General features: G+C 45.4%; 2 protein-coding genes across 4 annotated transcripts in view; one reads left to right on the top strand and one right to left on the bottom strand.

Moving 5' to 3' along the window:
• The window catches only part of LOC142301899 (CD5 antigen-like), a 52640-nt gene extending 35514 nt beyond the window's left edge, over positions 1-17126 (top strand). Inside the window, exons 5-8 of the mRNA XM_075342940.1 lie at positions 4548-4681; positions 7419-7594; positions 9008-9273; positions 16134-17126. Of these exons, the coding sequence (XP_075199055.1) occupies positions 4548-4681; positions 7419-7594; positions 9008-9273; positions 16134-16384 (827 nt within the window). The 3' untranslated portion in view covers positions 16385-17126. The remainder of the gene's footprint in view (positions 1-4547; positions 4682-7418; positions 7595-9007; positions 9274-16133) is intronic.
• A 5397-nt stretch (positions 17127-22523) lies between these two features.
• Positions 22524-26010, bottom strand: part of LOC142304154 (zinc metalloproteinase-disintegrin-like MTP4) — a 115012-nt gene continuing 111525 nt past the window's right edge. For all 3 annotated transcript variants that reach the window (XM_075346245.1, XM_075346246.1, XM_075346247.1), the window contains one exon: positions 22524-25015. In XM_075346245.1, coding sequence (XP_075202360.1) covers positions 24989-25015 — 27 coding nt within the window. In that variant the 3' untranslated portion in view covers positions 22524-24988. The remainder of the gene's footprint in view (positions 25016-26010) is intronic.

Below are 26010 nucleotides of genomic sequence, written 5' to 3'. Positions count from 1 at the left end.
TTATCAGATATTTATTTTAAATGGAGGTCAGTTTTGCTTGTGTCTGCATTATTGTTATTACTTCATGCCAAATTTCTCAAATTGTCAAATTTGATAAATTTTGTGCATCTTTTTATCGAACAATTCTGTTTTTCTTTCCACTTTTTAAACCATCTCTTCCCAAAAAGATCACCTGGCTTGGTCAGATGAGCGCTCACACTTTCCTCTCCCACATTTTAAAAGTATAATATAACCTACAAATCAAAGAAATAATCTGCTAAATGTTCCAGCGAAGTGTAGGAAATAACCGAGTGCAGGAACTCGAATCAATAAAATAGCAATAAATATGTATTGAAATAAGAAAACCACATACATTAGAAATACACATGGGTTGTTTTTTTATCCAAATACAGAAATAACATCACAGAAATATACAAACATATCAAAAGTGTATAAAAAGACAAAAGCGGAGGAGCAGAGACATAATGGACACACACACACACATATTCTCTTTATACGAGAGCCTATTCTTGAAACACAGTGTAAGGCTATGTGCGCACGTTGCGTAAATACATGCAGTTACGCTGCGCTTTGTAGCGCAGCGTAACTGCATGCGTCCTGCATCCCCTGCACAGTCTATGGAGATTGTGCAGGGGCCGTGCGCACGTGGCGTTTTAGAGCGCAGCGCTTCGGCTACTGCCGAAGCGCTGCGTTCTAAGAAGTGACATGTCACTTCTTTCCTGCGCTTTGCCGGCAGCTCCTGCTCTGTCTATGGCAGGAGCTGCAGGCAGAGCGCATGGAATCGGCTTTCACTACGGACATTTCTGCAGCGATTTAAAGCGCACACGTGCTCTTCAGATCGCTGCAGAAATTTCTGCAGGGCTAGTACGCAACGTGCGCACATAGCCTAAATGGAATAACCAGATATACTGAATGGTGAGTAATAATATAATTAACAACTTGGGACATTAATGAAAATGACTCCTACCAATAAGGAATTAGGGAGTGTAAAGTATTAGCCAATTGTTCAGGAAATTAAATAAATGTCATATTAAATACCCTTATTCTGCCCATACCATGATAGAAAAGTACCGTATTTTTCGGATTATAAGACACCCTTTTCCTAATAAAAATTTGGGAGGAAAATGAGGTATGCGTCTTAAAATCCATATATTATTACTGGGAGGCGGAAAAATGGCGTGGGGGGCTGTCTGTGCGTCGGCTCTTTGTGCGGCTGCCTCTGTGTGTGGGACGGCAGACTGTCTGCCTCTCTGTGCGGGACGACAGGCTGTCTGCCTCTCTGTGCAGGACGACAGGCTGGCTGCCTCTCTGTGCGGGATGGCAGGCTGGCTGCCTCTCTGTGCGGGACGGCAGACTGTCTGCCTCTCTGTGCGGGACGGCAGGCTGGCTGCCTCTCTGTGCGGGACGGCAGGCTGGCTGCCTCTCTGTGCGGGACGGCAGGCTGGCTGCCTCTCTGTGCGGGACGGCAGGCTGGCTGCCTCTCTGTGCAGGACGGCAGGCTGGCTGCCTCTCTGTGCGGGACGGCAGGCTGGCTGCCTCTCTCTGCGGGACGGCAGGCTGGCTGCCTCTCTGTGTGGGACGGCAGGCTGGCTGCCTCTCTGTGTGGGACGGCAGGCTGGCTGCCTCTCTGTGCGGGACGGCAGGCTGGCTGCCTCTGTGTGCGGGATGACAGGCTGTCTGCCTCTCTGTGCAGGACGGCAGGCTTGCTGCCTCTGTGTGCGGGGCGGCAGGCTTGCTGCCACTGTGTGCGGGGTGGCAGGCTGGCTGGCTGCAGTGGTTGTGTTGGCAACGGAAGCTGTGGCAGGTGTCCCGGATGCTCTAGCTTCAGAAGATTGCGCAGGGAGTCAGCGCATGCACAGATAGAGCTCTTGGCTAAGAGACTTTTTTTTTTTTTTTTTTTTTAAACCCAGACCGGTGACAGAGCATCTGGGACACCTGCCGCATCGGCCTGCTCCACACAGCCACCACAGCTTTCTCTGCCGGCCCAGACCCCACCGCTGCCGGCCCAGACCCCACCGCTGCCAGCACATACCGCTCTAGCACCGCCCCTGCGTCCTGTGACTCCACTTCACCACCGCTGCTGCCCCTCTCCTCCCCCGGTAAGACAACACCGGAGGATAAGACGGACCGCATTTTTTTTTTAATCTCTAAATTTGGGGTGCGTTTTATAATCCAGTGCATCTTATAAAATGAAAAATACGGTACTTTATAAAGAAGACTTTGCACCCTGTATATTCGTCATACATTTATTGTTCCAATCTCGATTTTCTTAGGGAAAATATTTTATTAGTATTTTCCCCATGGGGCGTATTTCAGCATTAGTATAAAATGATGACCTGACATCAGCGTATGGAGGTCAGCGGCATTACTGGCACACGCAGGGTCGGTCGCACAATAGTAGTGGTCATGTCCCCTCTTACTGGAATGTGAATCATATGTGGTGTCATCCCGGCATCGGCGGATGTGAATTGTCTTTCTGTAGTCAGAAGCCATTTATGGCTCATTCACAACAACAAAACTTATTGATGTCCTAGGAACAATTATGCACGGTTCGAAATTAGTTCTTAGAAATGCTCCTTTTTATATCCATATTGTATATACACACACTAAACAGAGAAAACTTAGGGATATTTGGCTTTCGGGGGAAATTTATGTGAAATTAAAAAGTTCAGGCTATAGGGATATTTTATTATGAAAGTCGGGCATTTAAGTAGAGCACCCAATGGTGATTTACTCATCTAAACAATTTATTGAAACAAAAGCCAATAACAGTGCTGGGTACCCCCCAAAATGTCAATGTCCAAATAACTTGTCATGTGGCCTCGAACATCAATTACAGTGTGACAACGACGTCTCCTGCTTTTCACAAGTGGAGTCATTGTCTGTTGAGGCATAGCATCCCACTCTTCTTGAAGGGTGGCCATCAGGTCATTGAGGTTCTGGGGTACAGAGTTATGGCCTTTACACTGTGACACAGCTGATTCCATAGGTTTTCTATAGGGTTCAGGTCTGGAGAAAGTGCAACTGCTCCATGTGAGATCCCCCAGTCTCCCACAGCTGTTCCCTAATAATGCGACCTCGATGAGCTGGAGCATTGTCCTCCATGAAGATGAAATTAGATCGGTGTTGCTCATGCAGAGGCACAATGACTGGATTAATGATGTTATTCAAGTAGTAGGGGGCTGTGACTGTACCATTGACAAAGTGTAGGGCAGTTCTGTATTCACTAGACTCACCATCCCACACTGTAACACCACCACCACCAAAGGCTCGTCTAGTGACAGCGATGCATAGCGCTCTCCTTGATGTCTCCAACATAGTTGGCGGCCATCATTTCTGCTCAACGTGAATCGACTTTCATCCGTGAACAGTACTGAGGCCCACTGCCCCCTCGTACAGAAATACAATAACACCTATGCCTGGTTGTGTAGTCAAGTATCCTTTCAGGTCATCTAGCACACAGACCACTCTAATGTAAATGGTTTTGAATGGTCCGGCGTGACACTTGGGGGGCCTCCCCCCTCCCTTAAATGTGCCTGGAATTGTGTGGCATTCATCATCCGATTCCGAAGACCATTGAATGAATTGGTCATCAGTGTGGAATGTGGTCAAAGGACGTCCACTTCTCTGCCTTTCTGTGACTCTTCCAATCTCTCTGTATCTTTCTTGCAACCTGCTGGTGACACTCTAAGCTCAGTGGCCACATCTGTCTTGAGAACATCCTGCTTGTAGCCTCGCAATGGCGCGGTACTGCTGATCAATTGTTAGGTGTCATCTTGGTCTCATAATGTAAAAATGTGAACAGCACGATGAGGACGACTGATTTAATACCAATTCTAGTTCAACCCCGAAATTTATTGGGTGATTCATGGATCAAACACCTGTTGTGAATTTTGCCATTAGGCTCCTTGGTAGAGAACAGCAAGTTGTGCAAAAAGTACTGAAACATTGAACAGTTGGACATCTGCATCCAAAAGGTTAGAGAAGTTCCCACCTGAAAAGGTTAGAGGGCATTTTGGGATCATCCTGAAATTTCACCCAAAAGCCAAATATCTAACTTTTTGTTAGTAGTGTGTATTAAGTGCAACTGAAGCCAAGTCTGTGATCCTATCAATATTAAGACAAGGAAACTTTGGCTGCATGACAGCATTGTACAGGGAGGGTGCACATGGCGTTATTGCATGTCATCTCTGATGGCAGATTTACGTTGTGTTGTAGTGGGAACATCATGTGATCCCACAGTCTGAAAATATCAAATCGCCCACATACAGCGGGATTATAAGATATCTCTCCGGTGGATAGGGGATAACTATACCCTGCTGATTGCTGAGGGTCTGACCGCTGGGACCCATAGCAATCGCAAGATCGGGGCTCTGGAACTGGGATCTCCAGCCCCGATCATTTCAAGATCACTGTAGGTCCAAGCACCAGCAATTTATCCCCTATACTATTGGCGTTTGTGTAACTTGATACAGATAGACATAAGATATTTCACAGAATCCTGTGATATTGAGTAACTAACAAATTTTTATGCTTTGGCTCCGCAGATGTGAACTCATGGAGACTGTCCAGGGGCCGCACATCTTGTGATGGTCACGTAGAGGTGTTTACAGCCGATACATGGAGTCCTTTCTGTTTCAACAGCATCAAGAAAACCGATGCTCCACTGCTCTGTCAGCAGGTAAGACTGACAGCTTTATGGAGAACAATCCTAAAATGCGAATAGTCCTGGTTTATAGATCAGATTATTTCTGATTTCAAGAATGAGTTGTAGCCACAACTTCATGGTGACCCTCTAGAAGAGTGTGAACAATGCTAAATGTCTGTTATGGCGCCTATTGAGAACAAACACAGTGGTATCCCCTACATTTCTAAGACACACTATTATAACCTAGTCATGAGAGCGAGTGTGCCCAGCATTGCTCGTTGATCGAGGATAAGGGTGCTCAGGTACTCTGGGAGCTCGGCCGAGTATCACGAGTGCTCTTATATTTCATCCGTGAAACAACGACCACAACGCACAGGCTTGCGTTTTCACTGCATGATGTGTGCAGGCACCCCAGGAAGAGACATTCGCAGATATATTCGGAGATAAAACAACAATCTTGGATGTAGTATGACCAACAAAAAAACAAGACAAACCCTCCCTCCAGAAATGCTCTGTTTATGCCTGGCTGTATGTGAGTGGGACCCGAACAGACCATCCATTGACTTTCCATGCTGCTCATTACTCGCGTCAAGCTCGTCCTAGCGTCTGACCAGCTCGAATCGAGGAACGAGCATTTGAGAATTCAATGCTCGCCCATCACTAGTATAGTCTGATTATTCCAGGGTCTGTCTGATGACAGATTTCCTATAATAATAAACAGGGGTGTTGGTTCAAGGCTTTGCTACACTATACAAATATAGATAAAAGGCTGTGGACAAACAAGCGCAAAATAGGGTCTTACCCCGATATGTGTGGGGTGGGGAGGGGGGAGTAAACTTACTCACCTGATGTAGTTGTGACAGTCACAACTACTATATGTGCATGTACAACACGATCCACGGCTGCAGCCACCCAGTGGCAGATAACAGAAAGCAATAGAGAAGGGTGTTCAATTGCCGCGCCAACAGATCACTCGTTCAGATGATGAAGACCAATGTCACTTTATTTGCATATAGGTGTACGCGTTTCAGGAGCACCTGCTCCCTTCCTCAGGACCGTCAGGTTAAAAATAACATCAAATCTGTCCCACTGGGATCAGACACATCATAAGTAGTCAAAGTGACGTCATAGGAACATCCCTCTTCAGAAAAAAACAGGCGGGAAAAGGATGCCACGTTGTCAGCTATGACGTTTTACATAGAGACAATAGAAAAAACATCAAACACATAATGTCAAAGATCACCTCTCTAAATTGTGAATCACTCAAAATACATGTTGCATAAAAAACGGGATGTGTGTAAAAAAATGAAATACATGACGGAGAAAATCAATAAAACGTGTATATGCATAACATGACCACATAATCTGAAAAAGTGAACGTGAAGTGAAACAGTATAGAACCCGAAGTGCGGGCGCATAGAACCATTGAGTGCATGCTGTACTTAAACAGAGATGGAGAAACATCAGCATAAGTCTCTGTCGCTACCAAAGGAGAATGAAACTCAGGTAAAAACCGGTGTTAATTGAGACTCCGGTAGGAGCAAGTGTGGATAAGTGTGTAAAACATAGGAACATGGAAAACCACCACGAATAATAGCTCATGGGTAAAGATCCATGACAGCAGTGTATTATAGGGCAGGAGCGTGGGAAAAAAAACGGTCTGAGCATGCGTCCAGGATAAGTATCTGGAACCGACAGGTCAAACAAGTTCAAGACCGTGGGAACTAATCTACAGCGCATGCGTGGCAGCCGAAAAATAAAGTAGATGCCAGGATAAGGGGAAAAAAGAGAGGGGAAAGACCCCAGGGGCACTAAATACAAAAGACAAGAGTGATACAAGGGAGTAGGAAAAAATAAAGAAAAAAAGGGGGGCAGAGGAACACCAGATAATCTCATAATGTTTTTAGAATCTGAAACGCGTAGACCTATATGCAAATAAAGTGACATTGGTCTTCATCATCTGAACGAGTGATCTGTTGGCGCGGCAATTGAACACCCTTCTCTATTGCTTTCTGCTACACTATACAAAGTAAGGGCAGATGTCATCGCTGTAAGAGCCTGCCTACACTTTCTGGAGCTATGTAAGAGCTAGATATGCAAGTTAGACATTTTCTGTCCTTACAAAAGAGTTTGTCCAGGACTATTTTATTGATGGCCTATCTTTGGTATAACTCTTCAATATCTGATTGGTGGAACCTTGGGTGATCAGCTTTTCCCGGTGCAGGAGAGTGCCGAATATGCTCAGTCGTGGAGTGGAACAAGACAGCTCTGTGAAATGCAGAGTGGGTCCGGTCGGGTCCTGCATATTCACCCCCTATTGATTTGAATAGGAGAATTGCAGTTGAAATTTTCGGCAACAAATCAAGTGCACAGGCGCACAACAATACTTTGACCTGCCCTTCTCAGGGCAGATCAAAGTGCGCCTGCGCAGGACCCCAATGTCGGCTAGTTTAGATGGCGTAGAGTGCGTCACCCACACTAGCTTCAGAAGAAGGAGGACAAAGATGGCCGAAAGAGGTGGCGCGGACCCGGAGAACAGAGACGCCCATCCGACCAGTCTGTTCTGCACCGACCGTTAGGTCAGTATTATAAACATCCGGTGACAGGTTCCCTTTAAGTGTGTTTGTAGTCACAGGCAGAAATACTTTCTAAACTGACCTGTTTCAGCTGCAGTGAGATGTTCTCTGTAGGAATGTGATCACGAAGGTTAAATAAAGAAAGGGCAGTGTATGACTTACTACTTTTGTCTTTCATCTCTTCTGCGCACCAGATGGGCTGTACACCACAGTCACCAGTTTTCTCACCACTTAACAAGGTCAAGTCGTCTCTGGAGCCTGTGACTTTACAATGTCTGGAAAATGGGAGCTTCATCTGGGAATGTAATAACTATGTGGTTCAGCCGTGTACGTCCGGTCTGACAACGTACCTGCAGTGCAATCGCTCTCGGTAAGAAATCTAAGTTTGTGGAGAACACACCTTGTATTCACCATGATAATAATAATTTTGCTGTATCTTGTGTTAGAACTCTGTGTTTTTCTAGTCCTCAATAATTCCTCCTGGAAATATATAAATAATTGATAAAGTGGATGTTGAAGTAATTGTCACTTCAGATAAAGATTCTGGTATTCATTCTACGGCGCCAGTGAAAATTAAAGAAATACACGGGCATGCGATTTCCAAAGCTTTCCAAATTATTTTAATGAGCATCAGCATCTTATAGTCCTCACAAATATAGGTATGTCTTAAATCGCTGACAGACTAAAACAGGTTTTGCTCAAGAATATCCCTGTATTTCACACCATCCATCTTCCCTTCAACTCTGACCATATTCCCTGTCGCTACTGCCAAAAAAACATCCCCACAGCATGATGCTTCCACTACCATGTTTCACTGTGGGGATGGTGTTCTTGGGGTGATGAGTTGTATTGATTTGGCACCAGACATAGCGTTTACCTTTGGTGGCTAAAAAGTTCAGTTTTGGTCTCATCTGACCACAGCACTTTCCTCCATAAATTTGGGGAGTCTCCCACGTCTTTTGGCAAAAAATATGAGCCTTCCAATTTTTTGGCTGCAAGTAAAGACTTTTTCCTGGCTATTTTTCCATAAAGGCCAGCTCTATGGAGTGTATGGCTTATTGTGGTCGTATGGACCAATACTCCGGTCTTTTCTTGGGAACTCTGCAGTTCCTTGAGTTCTCTGTGGGGCCTCTCTGATTAATGCCCTCTTTTCCCGGGCTGAGAGTTTTGGTGGTCGGCCCTCTCTTGGTAGGTTTGTTGTGGTACCATGTTCTTTCCATTTGATGATGATGGATTTGATTATGTCTGGAGGATCATCAGAGATTGGGATAGTTTATAGAACCCAACCCCGACATGTTGAGAAGTACAACTTTGTCTGTGACTTGTTTGGAGATCTCCTTGGTCTTCATGGTGGTGTTTGGTTAGTTGGGCCTCTTGCCTAATGGTGTTGCAGCCTCTGTGGCCTTTCAGAAAAGGTGTGTATATACTAACCGACCCCGGGAAACTTAGATTGCACACAGGTGGACTTCCTTTCACTAAGTATGTGCCGGCTATGTTTTACAGCTGTGTACGTAGTGGGCTCAGGTCATAACACAACCTGCAGTGACCAGTGATGACAATGTACACCACAGGTAATTTAGGGATTAATTGGGGTTTTTGTGGAATACATGTGGGGTTTTTTTTTTTTCGTTTTTTTTCTTGGGTGTCCATAACACACATACCATTCATCTGTTAAGTTATGTCCTCTTGTTCTGAGTAAAGGGGGAAAATGTAACTGCTACTGCTATGCTGGTCAAGGAATGTAATTTTTGGATGTGCCATGTTACCTTCCGTCTGTCCACAGAATGCAGGAATCCTGGCTGGTCTGGCTCACCATATGTTGCGCTCTCATAATGATCCTAGTTTTCTGCTGGTTTCGAGTGGTCAAATCCTGGAAATGTTGCACTCAGTGTCTGCACAAGAATGTGCTTTCTTTTTTCCGTAAAAAATCCAGCCCCCATCATGAAACTCATACACGGAGGAACATTTACCACAGGGAACCCCCCAGTCTCCACGTCCAGGAAACCAACAGTCCTCCATCCTCTCCGGGAATTATACAGGATCTGAGCGGTAAGTTTTACTTGTGAAATAATTGACAGAACTTTTCCCTGTACCGTGGAGTTGACAAGTCTCCGTTTACATTATTGGAGGGTTCCTATGCCGGTTATTGTTTTGTTTTTAATTTTTTAAATATAAAAATGTACAAATTACTAATACAGTTAGGTCCAGAAATATTTGGACAGTGACACAAGTTTTGTTATTTTAGCTGTTTACAAAAACATGTTCAGAAATACAATTATATATATAATATGGGCTGAAAGTGCACACTCCCAGCTGCAATATGAGAGTTTTCACATCCAAACGGAGAAAGGGTTTAGGAATCATAGCTCTGTAATGCATAGCCTCCTCTTTTTCAAGGGACCAAAAGTAATTGGACAAGTGACTCTAAGGGCTGCAATTAACTCTGAAGACGTCTCCCTCGTTAACCTGTAATCAATGAAGTAGTTAAAAGGTCTGGGGTTGATTACAGGTGTGTGGTTTTGCATTTGGAAGCTGTTGCTGTGACCAGACAACATGCGGTCTAAGGAACTCTCAATTGAGGTGAAGCAGAACATCCTGAGGCTGAAAAAAAAGAAAAAATCCATCAGAGAGATAGCAGACATGCTTGGAGTAGCAAAATCAACAGTCGGGTACATTCTGAGAAAAAAGGAATTGACTGGTGAGCTTGGGAACTCAAAAAGGCCTGGGCGTCCACGGATGACAACAGTGGTGGATGCTCGCCGCATACTTTCTTTGGTGAAGAAGAACCCGTTCACAACAACATCAACTTAAGTCCAGAACACTCTCAGTGAAGTAGGTGTATCTGTCTCTAAGTCAACAGTAAAGAGAAGACTCCATGAAAGTAAATACAAAGGGTTCACATCTAGATGCAAACCATTCATCAATTCCAAAAATAGAAAGGCCAGAGTTAAATTTGCTGAAAAACACCTCATGAAGCCAGCTCAGTTCTGGAAAAGTATTCTATGGACAGATGAGACAAAGATCAACCTGTACCAGAATGATGGAAGAAAAAAGTTTGGAGAAGAAAGGGAACGGCACATGATCCAAGGCACACCACATCCTCTGTAAAACATGGTGGAGGCAACGTGATGGCATGGGCATGCATGGCTTTCAATGGCACTGGGTCACTTGTGTTTATTGATGACATAACAGCAGACAAGAGTAGCCGGATGAATTCTGAAGTGTACCGGGATATACTTTCAGCCCAGATTCAGCCAAATGCCGCAAAGTTGATCGGACGGCGCTTCATAGTACAGATGGACAATGACCCCAAGCATACAGCCAAAGCTACCCAGGAGTTCATGAGTGCAAAAAAGTGGAACATTCTGCAATGGCCAAGTCAATCACCAGATCTTAACCCAATTGAGCATGCATTTCACTTGCTCAAATCCAGACTTAAGACGGAAAGACCCACAAACAAGCAAGACCTGAAGGCTGCGGCTGTAAAGGCCTGGCAAAGCATTAAGAAGGAGGAAACCCAGCGTTTGGTGATGTCCATGGGTTCCAGACTTAAGGCAGTGATTGCCTCCAAAGGATTCGCAACAAAATATTGAAAATAAAATATTTTGTTTGGGTTTGGTTTATTTGTCCAATTACTTTTGACCTCCTAAAATGTGGAGTGTTTGTAAAGAAATGTGTACAATTCCTACAATTTCTATCAGATATTTTTGTTCAAACCTTCAAATTAAACGTTACAATCTGCACTTGAATTCTGTTGTAGAGGTTTCATTTCAAATCCAATGTGGTGGCATGCAGAGCCCAACTCGCGAAAATTGTGTCACTGTCCAAATATTTCTGGACCTAACTGTATACCATGTTTTTCCAAAAATAAGCTCTAGCAGGAATTTTTTGCATTTTCGGAGCAAGGTTTTAATATAAGCCCTAACCCGAAAATAAGCCCTAGTCACGATTCAATAATGAAGTGTCCATGCAGCTAAAGAAGTTAAAGAATACTGCAGGACACTTCATTATAGACAGCGGACACCCCCCAAAAGAGAGAAGAAAGAAGAGAGAAGACCCCGCAGTCATACTCACCAGACCGCGAATGAGAGGACATGCGGTGGAATGTGCACACACACAATCATCAGATCGCACACACATATCAGTTTTTGCACACAATCAAATCACACACCGACACACATCAGATCACACACATACACATCAGATCACACACACAATCACACATCAGATCGCTCACAAACACCACATCCAGCGATACCGCTTGCTTCTGGTTGGCAGAGAATCCTGGGATGCAGTGCGGTGGAATGCATACAAGATCTGTGGTGGAATGCGTTCCACCACCAAGGCCTTCCAAGTGTTCCACTGCACTGCGTCCCATCTTCCCCAATCGGTATAGCCAGATGTGAGTCAGTGTGTTTGATCTGTGTCAGAGTGTGTTGGCCAGAAGCAGGGGAGAATAAAATGCAGCAAACTTACTGGGAGCGCCCGCCAAGGATTGCAGGGGTACCTGGGAGCCACGCAGACGTCCAGGGTCTGGTAAATATGTGTCTCCTGGGAAGGGGGCATCTGTTTTGTTTTTTTTTTGTTTGTTATTTCTTTGGTGGGGTAAACTTACCCCCAACTGTGTTTCCCGAAAAATAAGACCTACCTGAAAATAAGTCCTAGCGCATTTTTTGGGGCAAACAAAAGTATAAGACAGTGTCTTTTTTTTGGTAAACACGGTACTTGTATTAAAAAAGGCGGCGCAGTCTCCAGTGATCAGCGCTGGGTGCTTGCAGCTCCACATCTACCGGAGTTTCCTGTGTCGGTAGCTCATTCGTGCTGAGTGAAGGGAGATGGCAAGCTCATTTCCAGAGCTAAGCCAGCAATATTCCCTATTATTATTATTATTATTATTATTATTATTTATTGTTATAGCGCAATTTATTCCATGGCGCTTTACAAGTGAAAGAGGGTATACGTACAACAATCATTAACAGTACAAAACAGACTGGTATAAGAGGAGAGAGGACCCTGCCCGCGAGGGCTCACAGTCTACAGGGAATGGGTGATGGTACAATAGGTGAGGACAGAGCTGGTTGCGCAGTGGTGTACTGGACTGAGGGTTATTGTAGGTTGTAGGCTTGTTTGAAGAGATGGGTTTTGAGGTTCCTCTTGAAGCTTTCCACAGTAGGGGAGAATCTGATATGCTGAGGTAGAGCGTTCCAGAGTATGGAGGAGCCACGGGAGAAAATTTGTACGATTTGTGCGATTGTGGGAAGAGGAGATAAGAGAGGAGTAGAGAAGGAGATCTTGTGAGGATCTGAGGTTGCGTGCAGGTATGTACCGGGAGACTAGGTCACAGATGTAAGGAGGAGACAGGTTGTGGATGGCTTTGTATGTCATAGTTAATGTTTTTAACTGAAGTCGTTGGGCGATGGGAAGCCAGTGAAGGGATTGGCAGAGTGGCGAGGCTGGGGAATAGCGAGGGGAGAGGTGGATTAAGCAGGCCGCAGAGTTTAGGATAGATTGTAGGGGTGCAAGAGTGTTGGAAGGGAGGCCAGAGAGCAGGAGGTTGCAGTAGTCGAGGCGGGAGATGAAGAGGGCATGCACTAATGTTTTTGCCGATTCTTGGTTAAGGAAAGCACGGATCCGGGAGATATTTTTGAGTTGTAGTCTGCATGAGGTGAAGAGGGCTTGGATGTGTGGCTTGAAGGATAGAGCAGAGTCGAGGGTTACTCCAAGGCAATGAGCTTGTGAGACTGGGGAGAGTGAGCAACCATCAAGTTTGATGGAAAGGCTTGTTGGAGGAGATGAGTGAGGAGGAGGAAAGACAATGAACTCTGTTTTGTCCATGTTAAGCTTTAGGAATCGCGCAGACAAGAAGGATGAAATAGCAGACAGACATTGTGGAATTTTGGTTAGTAGAGAGGTAATGTCAGGTCCAGAGAGGTAGATCTGTGTGTCATCGGCATAGAGATGATACTGAAAGCCGTGGGACTCTATGAGCTCTCCCAGGCCGAGGGTGTAGATGGAGAACAGCAGGGGTCCAAGAACTGAGGCTTGGGGGACACCGACAGATAGGGGGCGAGATGAGGAAGTGGTGTGAGAATGGGAGACGCTGAAAGTTCGGTCGGTTAGGTATGAGGAGATCCAAGATAGGGCCAAGTCTGTGATGCCCAGAGATGAGAGAATCTGTAGTAGGAGGGAATGGTCTACTGTGTCTAAGGCAGAGGACAGGTCCAGCAGGAGGAGGATAGAGTAGTGTCGCTTGGCTTTGGCGGTTAGTAGATCATTGATGACTTTGGTTAGGGCAGTTTCAGTAGAGTGATGTGGTCAGAAGCCAGATTGTAGCTGGTCAAAGAGGGAGCAGGAGGAGAGGTATGAGGACAATTCAAGATGGACATGCTGTTCCAGTAGTTTTGAGGCATAGGGGACAAGGGATATGGGGCGATAGTTTGACACAGAGGATGGGTCAAGGGAGGGCTTTTTGAGAATGGGTGTAATGGAGGCATGTTTAAAGCATGAGGGGAATACACCACTTGTTAGTGATAGGTTGAAGAGATGGGTTAGGGCTGGGATGAGGACTGCAGTGATGTTGGGGATGAGGTCCGATGGGACCAGGTCCAGTGCACAGGTGGTTAGATGTGATCTTGAGAGTAGAATGGAAAGATTGTTTTCTGTCATGGTGGAGAAGCTGGATTTGGAGGAAGATGGCTGAGTAGCTAGGATGAGGGGCTGTGGTGATTGTGGGCCAAAGCTTGCTCTGATGTTGTCAATCTTCTGCTTGAAGGAGGCAAAGTCTTCAGCTGAGATGAGAGGACAGGGTGGTGGTGCTGGAGGACGGAGGAGAGAACTGAAAGTGTTGAATAGCTGTTTAGGGTTGTGAGAGAGGATATGAGGGATGAGAAGTAGGTTTGTTTTGCAGCAGTGAGTGTGGACTTGAAGGTGGTGAGGGATCTTTATGTGCAATGAAGTGCTCAGTGGAATAAGACTTCTTCCATCTGCGCTCAGCAATTCTGGAAGCCCGTTTCAGTTGTTTAGTCTGACCCGTATGCCAGGGTTGCCTGTTGATTGTGCGGGTTTTGGTGTGTGTGAGAGGGGCAGCTGATTCGACAGCTGCAGAGATTGTAGTGTTGTGTAAAGTTGCAGCAGCATCTGCATCATGTAAAAATGCAATGTCTGTGAGAGGGAGAAGGGACTGAGAAAGTGCGTGTAAATCAAGGTGTTTGATATTTCTGCGAGGGTGTGAAAGTTTGTGGAGGCGGGGTTACGTACTTGGAGAAGAGAGGGAAGAGAATGTGAGTAGGTTGTGGTCAGACAGGTGGAGAGGTGAGTTAGAGAGGTTAGATAGGGAACAGAGGTGAGTGAAGATGAGGTCCAGCGTGTGGCCATCTTTGTCAGTAGCTGCAGAAGACCATTGGGTGAGGCCGAAGGAGGAAGTGAGTGTTAGAAATTTGGAGACAGATGAGTGGGAAGTGTCAATGGGGATGTTGAAATCACCCATGATGATGGTGGGGATGTTGGTGGAAAGGAACTATAGTAGCCAGGTGGTGAAATGGTCAAAAAAGGCAGTGGCTGGCCCTGGAGGGCGGTAAATGACAGCCAGTTGAAGTCTGGAGGGGGCGTAGATGCGAACGGAGTGCACCTCAAAAGAGGGAAGAGTAACAGAGGGTGGTAGTGGAATTGGTGTAAAGGAGCATTGGTCGGACAGGAGCAAACCAACTCCTCCACCATGCTTGTTACTGGGGCGGGGGGTGTGAGAGAGTTGGAGACCGCCATAAGAAAGTGCAGCAGGAGAGGCTGTGCTAGAGGGGGTGAGCCAGGTTTCAGTGATGGCGAGGAAGGAAAGTTTATTAGTGATGAAAAGATCATGAATGTAATGAAGTTTGTTGCAGACAGAGCGAGCGTTCCATAAAGCTCCTGTTAGTGGGACTGGGGGAGCGGGGGCTGGGTGATTGGGTATGAGGTTTGCGAGGTTGCGGAAATTTGTGATAGGTTGTGGATGAGGGTTTGAAGTGACAATAGGGATGGGGTGAGGAGGACCAGGATTAGGAGAGATATCTCCAGCAGTGAGGAGAAGCAGAGAGAGTGTTAGTAGGTGGGAGCAGGAGAGGCCGTGAGGTGGCTGAGTGTGTCTTGAGACACTGGGTGTAATGTGGAGGAAAATATCTGAGGAGAGGGTGAGATGGGTGGGGAGGATGGAGGGAGAGATGAAAAGTTCATTACTGGGTTTAGGGATCAGAGGGGGCAGTAGAAAGTGAAGTATTATAGGGGTGAAAGTGAAGATAAACACGAACATTGTGTACAGTGACTATGTATCCAGTTACCTTCCGGCCCAATTCAATGCAGCATACTTTTATTGTGCATACTTGTATTGGTGCAGACGAAAAGTCTATGTGCAGACTTTTAGGTGCCCCAATATATACATATACAAGTGCAATCAGCTGTGAAGGGGTGGGGTGCAACAAGAACCTCTTGATCACTCAATCAAAGAAGCCAGATGCAGCATCACATAGGCAGAGTAAACAAAGGTCATAAAAGGAAGGTGGGGAACAGGGGGGGGGGGCACAGTGAGATGCTGGAGCATGCCAGGGAGATATTGAAGCAAAGAGAGAACAGGTCAGATATATTGGGAAAGTAGAGTGGATGGTTTAACATACCAGGCATTAGCACACACAGCAGATCATATAAACAGGTAAGGGGCCTGGCTCAGCCAGCCTCCTTCATCAGCACTGATGAGGAAGCTCTCTTATGTGACGAGTACAAGCTGGAAGTGGACTTGCATGTACACAAAACCAGAGTTAATATCTTGAGATTAGAGTAATTTTCTTACTCTCTAACTTCTTGAATCCTGTTTACTGCAGGTAATAACGAGACTGAATGTAGATGTCTGGCTTTTAACTCCTTTTTTATGTTTTCGGTAATAGAAGTGAATGCTTTGCTGGCTCCCCATGGTTTCCGGCTGAATAACACCATCACCCCTCCGCCCAGCTACATGCACGCACTGCGCGTTTTGTCCAGGCCTCTGGAGAACACACAGACTCCGCCACCAAGCTACCTCGAAGCGCTAAAGATTCTGTCCCGTCCAGTCTTGGTCCACGTTAATGCAACAGAATACTGTGACGAGAAAGACGATCTGGACCTTCTTACTTCTAAAGAGAAAAGAGAGGACTCTTAGTGCCTGTCAGGAAATTGTGATTTTTTTTTTTATTCTGTGATTAATTATATTTATAGACATGAACTGGAGCTTTTTATAAACATATTAGCAGTAAATACCTCACGTTCCTGGCCTCTTATTATCCACTCCATCTCTTTTCATAATATTTATTTTTTATATTATTTGCACCAATGATTAATCAACAGGCATTTTGTAGGACCTCAGGGATTGCTGGGCTAACATCCAATTTTTTATTTTCTTTTTATTTCTGGGTTTGTCATGTCTCTGTCATAACCAAGGGTTTTTTGGGCAAAGGAGAGACGCTTAAGTGCTCGCGTGACTACCACTCAACAAGCCGGCAAGCGGATTGGAATCTGAACAGAAGTGTGCCGGCCCAAATTTAGTCCAGGCACAGAAAGCCACCTTAATTATTGATCCATGATAGATTTGTACGCCGCGCTGATATCACAGGTTCTGACTGTGTACCTCCAAAATAAGTTGTAGGAAACTGGCTCATTCACATAGCTGTACATTAAGGGGTACTTTGCACACTACGACATCGCAAGCCGATGCTGCAATGCCAAACGCGATAGTCCCCGCCCCCGTCGCACATACGATATCTTGTGATAGCTGCCGTAGCAAACGTTATCGCTACGGCAGCTTCACATGCACTTATCTGCCCTACGGCGTCGCTCTGGCCGGCGACCCGCCTCCTTCCTAAGCGGGCGGGTCGTGCGGCGTCACAGCGACGTCACACGGCAGGCGGCCAATAGAAGCGGAGGGGCGGAGATGAGCGGGATGTAAACATCCCGCCCACCTCCTTCCTTCCACATTGCAGGCGGGACGCAGGTAAGGAGATGTTCCTCGCTCCTGCGGCTTCTCACACAGCGATGTGTGCTGCCGCAGGAACGAGGAATAACATCGTACCTGTTGCTGCTGCGACATTATGGAAATGACCGACACTACACAGATTATACAATTTCGACACTTTTGCGCTCGTTAATCGTAGCAAAAACGATTTACATACTCCGATGTCGACAACGACGCCAGATGTGCGTCACTTTCAATTTACCCCACCGACATCGCAGCTGCGATATCGTAGTGTGCAAAGTGCCCCTAAGAAACAAATCGCAAGAAATATAACAAAAAAAGCAGAATTCCTGATTTATTTTTTTATATTTCCTGCAAAAATGATAAAACTTTACAACACATTTATCTACCCCAAAATTAAGCCATTAAAGGTACAAGTCATCCCGCAATAAAACAAGTCCTCATGTGGTCACATCAATGGAAAAATTAAAGCATATCTGTTGTTTTAATTTTTATTTCATGAATCAATAGTGCACATGAAAATAAGCAAGTTTGTAATATATGTTATCAAACAAATTTTGCTTCTTTCTCTGCAGAATTGTCAGAGTTGTTACTGATGAGATTCTATGTAGATAGAAGAGAGAGGAGGGGGAGGAGCTCTGCATCTAACGCCCCTTCTACCTTCAGCTCCTCCCTCTGCCTCTACCGCCCTTTCTGCCTTCAGCTCCTCCCTCTGCCTCTAGCACCCTTTCTGTCTCCAGCTCCTCCTTCTACCTCTAACACCCTGTCTCCAGCTCTTCCCTCTGCCTCTAGCGCCCTTTGTCTCCAGCTCCTCCCTCTGCGCCTAGCGCCCTTTCTGTCTCCAGCTCCTCCCTCTAACTCTAGCGCCCTGTTTCCAGCTCCTCCCTCTGCCTTTAGCTCCCTTTCTGTCTCCAGCTCCTTCCTCTGCCTCTAGCGCCGTTTCCAGCTCCTTCCTCTGCGCCTAGCGCCCTTTCTGTCTCCAGCTCCTCCCTCTGCCTCTAGCACCCTGTTTCCAGCTCCTTTCTCTGCCTCTAGCTCCCTGTCTCCAGCTCCTCCCTCTTCCTCTAGCGCCCTGTCTCCAGCTCCTCCCTCTGCCTCTAGCTCTCTTTCTGTCTCCAGCTCCTCCCTCTGCCTCTAGCTCCCTTTCTGTCTCCAGCTCCTCCCTCTGCCTCTAGCGCCCTGTCTCCAGCTCCTCCCTCTGCCTCTAGCGCCCTTTCTGTCTACAGCTCCTCCCTCTGCCTCTGGCAGCTGTGATTTGCATTGAAACTCCACCCACAGCACAGTCACTCGCGGAGACTGGGTCTCGCCTCAATGATGCCGGGTCAACATCCAATTCCCGAAAGTTAACATGACCTCATGACGTGACATCAGAGGTCACTGCAACCCAGGTCACGTGATGGGGATGAGTGGACAGTGATAGTGCCGCTCACAGGGAGAATGGACCACAGAAGGTATTTAGAAAAAGCCTTCTATCTCAGCTTTACATCGATGTGGCCACTATGCCTTGTAGGGGAGCACCCCTTTATTACAAGAATAATCCCTAAAGTGAAATAACTTCTGATATATTAAAGAGAATCTGTCAGTAGGTTTTTGTTATGTAATCTGAGAGCAGCATAATGTAGAGACTGAAACCCTGATTCCAGAGATGTATCACTTACTGGGCGGCTTGCTGCAGTCTTAATTAAAAACTGTTAAATCTGCTGCAGATCCACTGTTCTCTGAAAGCGGAGCGTTGTATAACCCTGCCCACACCACTGATTGGCAGCTGTGTACCGTGTATATGCAGAAAGCTGCCAATTGGTGGAGGCGGGGCCATAATGAGGTCATGATTATGAAGAAATACATGGGAACAGGTTTACTAGTCCTCTAGTGATAATCTCCTTCTGATAACAGTGACTATTTCAAAACTACAGCAGGCAGCCCAGTGACATATGGATGGAGTCTCTGCCCCTACATTGTGCTGCTCTCAGATTCGATAGCAAAAACCTGTTGACAGTCTCTTTAAGACCCCACCATGCACATCATCCATGGACTCTTAACTAGGGCAGCAGCCCCCGAGATGGAGAACGTAAATGCTAGGTATTAACAATAAACATGTTAATACTTGTAGGACATTCATGGGTCAATCATGATGTATAAGCACTGTGAGGTCATCATAATGTATTAAGCTTTCAGAATCTAAAATAAAATCATGTCGACAATCACCATGTTGTAATTCGTAAGGATTCCTCTGGAGGGCAGTAGACACATGCCAAGAAATCCGCTATTCTATAGCATTTATAGAGGTCTGCAAAAAAGAACCTATTTACCTACAAAATAGGATCATTTTGAACACTCAAAACTTTTTTTCTCTTACTTTAAAGAGGACCTATTGCTGGATTTTTTTATTTTATATTAACTACTTCCAATTGCTGCTTGTCTACTGATTCTGGAACAACTTCCTTTTTCTATGTCCCTCGATTTTTGAAGTTATGCCCCACAGACATAAATATGCAAATTTTCCCTACAACTATCTGGGCTTATACCACGGAACTGGATCCTATCTGCTCTTAAAACAGGACTTTGCTGTGGGGGAGCCAGTCACATTCACTCCCCTCCTATATGTGGTGGCTGGACTCTTCCTTTGATAGCAACTATAGTTTATCTATACTGATCCAGAGGGGTGTTGTGATCCAGACTTAGGGTACCGTCACACTTTAGCAACGCACCAGCGATCCCACCAGCGATATGACATGGTCAGGATCGCTGGTGCGTCGCTACATGGTCGCTGGTGAGCTGTCAATCAGGCATATCTCACCAGTGACCAGCCAGCAGCGACGCGTGGAAGCGACGCTGCACTTGGTAACTAAGGTAAATATCGGGTAACCAAGGTCTTGGTTACCCGATTTTTACGTTGGTTACCATCATACACCGCTTAGCGCTGGCTCCCTGCACTCCTAGCCACAGTACACATTGGGTTAATAAGCAAACATTTGCTTATTTACCTGATGTGTAACTCCGGCTACGTGTGCAGGGAGCCGACACTGACAGCGTGAGAGCGGCGGACGCTGGTGACGAAGGTAAATATCGGGTAACCAAGGAAAGGGCTTCCCTTGGTTACCCAATATTTACGTTGGTTACAGCTTACCGCAGGCTGCCAGACGCCATCTTCCTGCCCCCCTAACGTTCAGATTGTTGCTCTCTCACTGTCACGCACAGCGATGTGTGCTTCACAGCGGGAGAGCAACGAGCAAAAAATGAACCAGAGCTGTGTGTAACGATCAGCGATTTCACAGAAGGGGCCAGGTCGCTGCTCAGTGTCACACACAGCAAGGTCGCTAATTAGGTCACTGCTGCGTCACAAAAACCGTGACTCAGCAGCGATCTCGATAGCGATCTCGCTATGTGTGAAGCACCCCTAACTGGTGCCTGTTGTACTTTATTGCTGTTAATGGTTGCGGTGTTGACCATAATTGTCCTTTTGCTGCTGCCTTACTTATCTTGCTTTTTTCCCTAGTCTCTTAAGGCCCAGTCACACACAACGACTTAGCAGTGATCCCGGCAACGATACAACCTGATAAGGATCGCTGGGAGGTCGCTGGTGAGATGTCGCACAGTCAGACCTTACCAACGATGCAGTAGCGACCTGTATAATGATCTCAGCAGTCACTGTGACCCTGTCACACAGTGTCAAACACAGCGATGTGTCCTGCCCAGTAGGACATAGCCTTTGAAGAAAATGGTCCAGATTATTCGGCAACGACTAGAGATCTCACAGCAGGGGCCTGATCGCTGGTAGATGTCACACATAACAAGATCGCTGGCGAGAACATTGCTGCGTCACAGAAACCGTGACTCAGCAATGATCTCGTTAGCGATCTCGTTGTGTGTGACGGGACCTTTACTGTTTGCAGTGTGTCAGAGTTTTGATTTTTGGCTTTACCCTGTCTGTTTTTCTGAGATAACTAAAGAATGCTCTTTTTGTCTGAGAACCCGGCCCCACCCACAGCCATTTGTTTCACTTTACATATATAGCTTGGTCCTTTGCTTCCCATACAGAGCAAGTTTTTTAACTGTAGGTGAGGTTACATATAGGCTAGGGACCCCAAAAAAAGAGATTACCTTGGCGTTTGGTTTTGGGGCTCCTTTGCATTGATCAATACAATGGCTAAACATTTCTTATATTCATATTATTCATAGCAGTTAGGCTATGTGCACACGTGTGCGCTCTGCACCGCACACAAAAGGTCCGCTTCAGAGTGCAGCTGAAAAGCTCCATTCTGAAGCGCCTGGTGCCTGCAGAATTTGTGCGCTCTGATGCTGCCTCTCCCTATAGACAGCATGCAAAGCGCACGAAAGAAGTGACATGTCACTACTTAGAACGCACACTTCGGGCAGCAGCCGAATCGCTGCGCTCTAATACCCCACGTGCGCACGTCTCATGCACAATTTTCATATATTGTGCTGGGGACGCAGGACGCAGCGTGACTGCATGCAATACGCACATGTGCGCACATAGCCTTATGCATATTCCATTTTCATGTTTTTCACTTTTTCAGATAGTCCATTGTATTTTTCAGTCTAGTATTCCCATAGCAGTTTTGCTTTTCATTATTCCCATATACATTGTGACTTGTGTGCAACTCTTTATCCTATTGTCTTTCTGAGACGTCAGAGCTCAGAAACGCATGTAGAATGATGGAGGAGGGAGCTAATGACTCCCTGTTCCATCATTGCTTTCAAATTGCATCTGCATTCAGGATGCAGCTACAGTTGAAAATGCGATGCCCAGAAAGGTGGGCTCACAGCACTGACACCGGACCCCCCATCTCGAATCATGGGCCCCATAGGGGCCACATGGTCTGCCGATATTAGCAGTACGTCACTGTATATAAACTCCATGAAAGGATCCTGACATCTGATACATGTTAGTCAGTGGGCAGCAAGTATCAGGCACTGGCTTTACAGTATTATGTCAGCCAGGTATGTTTGACTCTGAAATGCCGCAACGTTTGAGAGGAAAACATACTGTAATAGCCAGCTGGGGATCGAGCCACTCTGTGGACTAGTCATCAGGTGACTCCTTGGCGGTTTCTCCCCTCCCACTATCCTGGATTGACAGGTCTCTGCCGCAGTGTTTTAGAGTCAAACATACCTGTCTGAGATAATACAGCCAGTGCCTGATGCATGCTGCCCACGGATTGGACAGTATGGATCAGCTGACAGGTTCCATTTAATATTGAAATTACAACACCAATATTAAATTGGAATTATAGAACTTACACAATGGGTAAACACGTTACTGATATGCGAGTGATGAAAAAATCAAAACAAAATTTTCAAAACATCTCAATTTATTCAGTTTTTGGAGTATGAGCGCCACAAACAGAAATACATGCATTTACATGCCTTGGCTTGTTGCTGAGAAGCTTGTGCTGATCAGCGAGCCCAGGGATGGGTCACTTTGCTCGAGTCACAGTCTATGCTGGGCTAGCTTACTTTCACCTGCAGGATATTCCCGGTGGGCCATGTTTTCTTGCAGCAATTACCTGTGGTGACAGTTGGCATCAAGACCCTGTACCACTACATATGTCTATCAAAATCCCTTAAAGGGAATCTGTCACCAGATTTTTGCTATGTAATCTGCAAGCACCATAATGTAGGAAAATAAACCCTAGTTTCCAGTTATATATCATTTCCTGGGCTGTGTTTTGTTGTTTCAATACAATCAGCGTTTTATCACCAGGAGATTATCACTAAAGGACAAGTTGATCTATGTCTCCTAGTACAACCCCACCCCCACCATTGATTAACATTTTTCTGTCATTATACAGTATAGACAGAAAGCTGCCAATCAGTGGTGTGGGCGGGGTTATACACAGCTCAGCATTCTGAGCACTGCTGTATCTAGCTGAGAAAATTGTGATTCTATAACAACTGGTTATAGGGCAATACTGGGATGGGTGAAAGCCAGCTTGACAAAAAAGTCACATTACTTGAATTGTTTCCTTTAGCCGTATACCTGTTTATTATATTTATATGATAGCTCTATGATTTTTTTTTTAATATTTTTTTGTGAGATTAGACCATTAAATGCTTCTTCTTAAGGCATACCTAATAAATATTTTAATGTTATGACATTATTTTTTTCTGTGATTTATTTTTTTTATTATTATTTTGGATACATCTGTAGGAGGTGGTCACCTTACCCCCATTCCTACTGTGTTTTTTGCTGGTTTATGTGCAGTATCCAAATGCAAAGTACTTTAATGTGTAATGTATTAAGGATGTAAGGATTTTGCAGTGTTAGCCACTTTCTAGTTACAGAGGGAGCTTAGAGCAAGGTGGGAGGAGAGACAGATGGCCAGTGGGTTGGGTGGAAAGATGGGCCTTGTGGGGTGCCAGTTCTGCAGTGGGTTTCCTGGAGTGAAGATGTGACCTTTTTATTTGGGTGTGTTGGGAAACCCAGAGGTATCCTCCAAGGGTCCGGAGCCTACGGCTCACCTTGGGACGGGCTTAGAAGACTCCAGGGACTAGACTGCTGTCGGGGTAGAGTACCTGGTATGGTCCAAAGGAAGTTGAGCAACTAGGCGTTGAGAGGACCATGGGTAGCCAAAGAGTATGTAAGGGAAAGAAGGAGGTATATGCCTGAAACCTGGAGGACTAGGTCCCAGAAATCGGGATAGGCCGAGACCGAGTTCCCCTGGAGAAAGCTGCAGCAGAACCACATAAGTGTGGCCATGCCTGTTGTGAAGGTGGAAGATCTAATAAACGGTCTACTGTTGTTTTGCCAAGAGTTCACTGTTTTGTGTCTCTTTGCTACGTCTACGACAGTGACCCTGGCTGCAGGAGGAAGGACGCTGCCCTGGAGAAGACAGTAAGTGTCACATACCCTCCCAGAAGCAGTTTACCAGCACTGGGTTTCTCTGGCAAAGGAGTGCGGAACCCTCACGGCCCAGTGTCCTCACCTTCCTTCACATCTGTCAAACATTTGTAGTTGTCGGCACATTTCTAGTTATCGGTAATTTATGTGTTAAGGGTTTGATTGATTTTCAGGAGTTTTCTCCGAAATAGTAGCAGTTTGGTCAGAAGTAGATTCCCATGTTTTCTGGAACAGGGCCCATATCCTTGAATGAGCTCCATGATTAAAATTAAGGTGTCCAGACATGGAAGGGCAGGGGGCAAAGTAGAGTTCACAACTGGCAGCTTGAAGATCATACCAGACATCTGATGATAGCAGAGGATGTCCATGTAAATACCATCGGCTTGAACAGATTTCTATTCAGCCATCAGAATTCTCTTGACAGTGCTCTATTCCTCCTTATCGGTGGTATCAGAGCTCGGTGTAGGCCTCACATCCGGCTCTAGTTGGGTTTCACTATCTATGAGCACCTATCGGATCTAGAAGGACATGCGCGTCATGGCTGCCATGGTGTTGGCATGTGAAGTGTTGTTTCTTCTAATACTTTCCACAAAAAAGGAACAAGTATGCATGGATTTCCATAATATGTTAATAAAGCTGTATCCAAACTCCACTTTATACTCCAATTGTTTTCTATCTCTTTTATTGCGGCTCCCACTCCCGGGGCATGTCCTGCAGTCTCACCAAACAACAAAGGAATAATAATACTTAGTAATAAATACAACTTGTAAGAAATGGTGACAATAGTGATATAATCCCAAAATACAGATCTATAAATAATGAGAACAAAGCATATCATACATGTGCATTATTAACACTGCTCTCCAGTAGAGGGCTCAGTAATATATATATAAATGGTCGTCTCCAATGTCTTCCATCCAGGAGTAAGCATGTTATCTTCTGTAGTTGGGTTTACCAGCCTGAAATAGGATCAATAAAGTGTCCATAATTTGTGGGGATTATGTGTTGGTCAAATAATTCTACAGGAAATTATAAGGTTTATCTATCTGATATCCATCCAATATCTCATGTTTGTCTATATATCTACTTACAAGCAAAAGAATACATCAGGACTCCAAGATGTAAGCAAACACTTAATATACGACATAAGGACTGCATTACTGCTATATAGAAATGAAGGTACTTAGAGCACAAATTGGCCAATACATGAGAGCTCATCAACCACGACAAGGTGACCCTTTTTTGATGGGTATATACAGTTGAAACCAGAAATTTACATCCACTATCTATAAAGACACATATGAATGTTTTTCTCACTAGCTAACATGGAAATCAGAATAAACTTTTCCCGTTTTAGGTCAATTAGGTACCAAAATTATTTTTATTTGCCAAATGCCAGAATAATGAGAGAGAGAGAATGTTTTAAGGCATTTTTATTACTTTCTGCAAAGTCAAAAGTGTACATACATTTCATTAGTATTTGGTAACATTGCCCTTAAACTATGACTTGGGTCAAACGTTTTGGACATCCTTCCAGAAGCTTCTCACAATAGTTGGTAGGACTTTGGGCCCATTCCTCCTGACAGAACTGGTGTAACTGAGCCATGTTTGTAGGTTGCCTTGCTCGCACCGACCTTTTCAGCTTTGCTCATACATTTTTAATAGGATTGAGATCAGGCTTTGTGATGGCTACGCCAAAACATTGACTTTGTTTTCCTTAAGTCACTTTGTAACCTGTGTAGCAGTATGCTCCAGGTCATTGTCCATTTGGAAGACCCATTTTTCCGCCCAAGGTTTAAGTTTCTGGCTGATGTCTTGAGATGTTGCTTCAGTATTGCCACATAATCTTCCTTCCTCATAATCCCATCTATTTTGTGAAGTGCACTAGTCCTTCCTGCAGCAAAATAACTCCACAACATGATGCTGCCATGCCCGTGTTTCCCATTTGGGATTG

The sequence above is a fragment of the Anomaloglossus baeobatrachus genome, chromosome 4 (assembly GCF_048569485.1).
Source record: "Anomaloglossus baeobatrachus isolate aAnoBae1 chromosome 4, aAnoBae1.hap1, whole genome shotgun sequence".
Lineage (NCBI taxonomy): Eukaryota > Metazoa > Chordata > Amphibia > Anura > Aromobatidae > Anomaloglossus > Anomaloglossus baeobatrachus.
The sequence above is the reverse complement of the archived record's forward strand: the minus strand, read 5'-3'. Positions and strand labels throughout refer to the sequence as shown.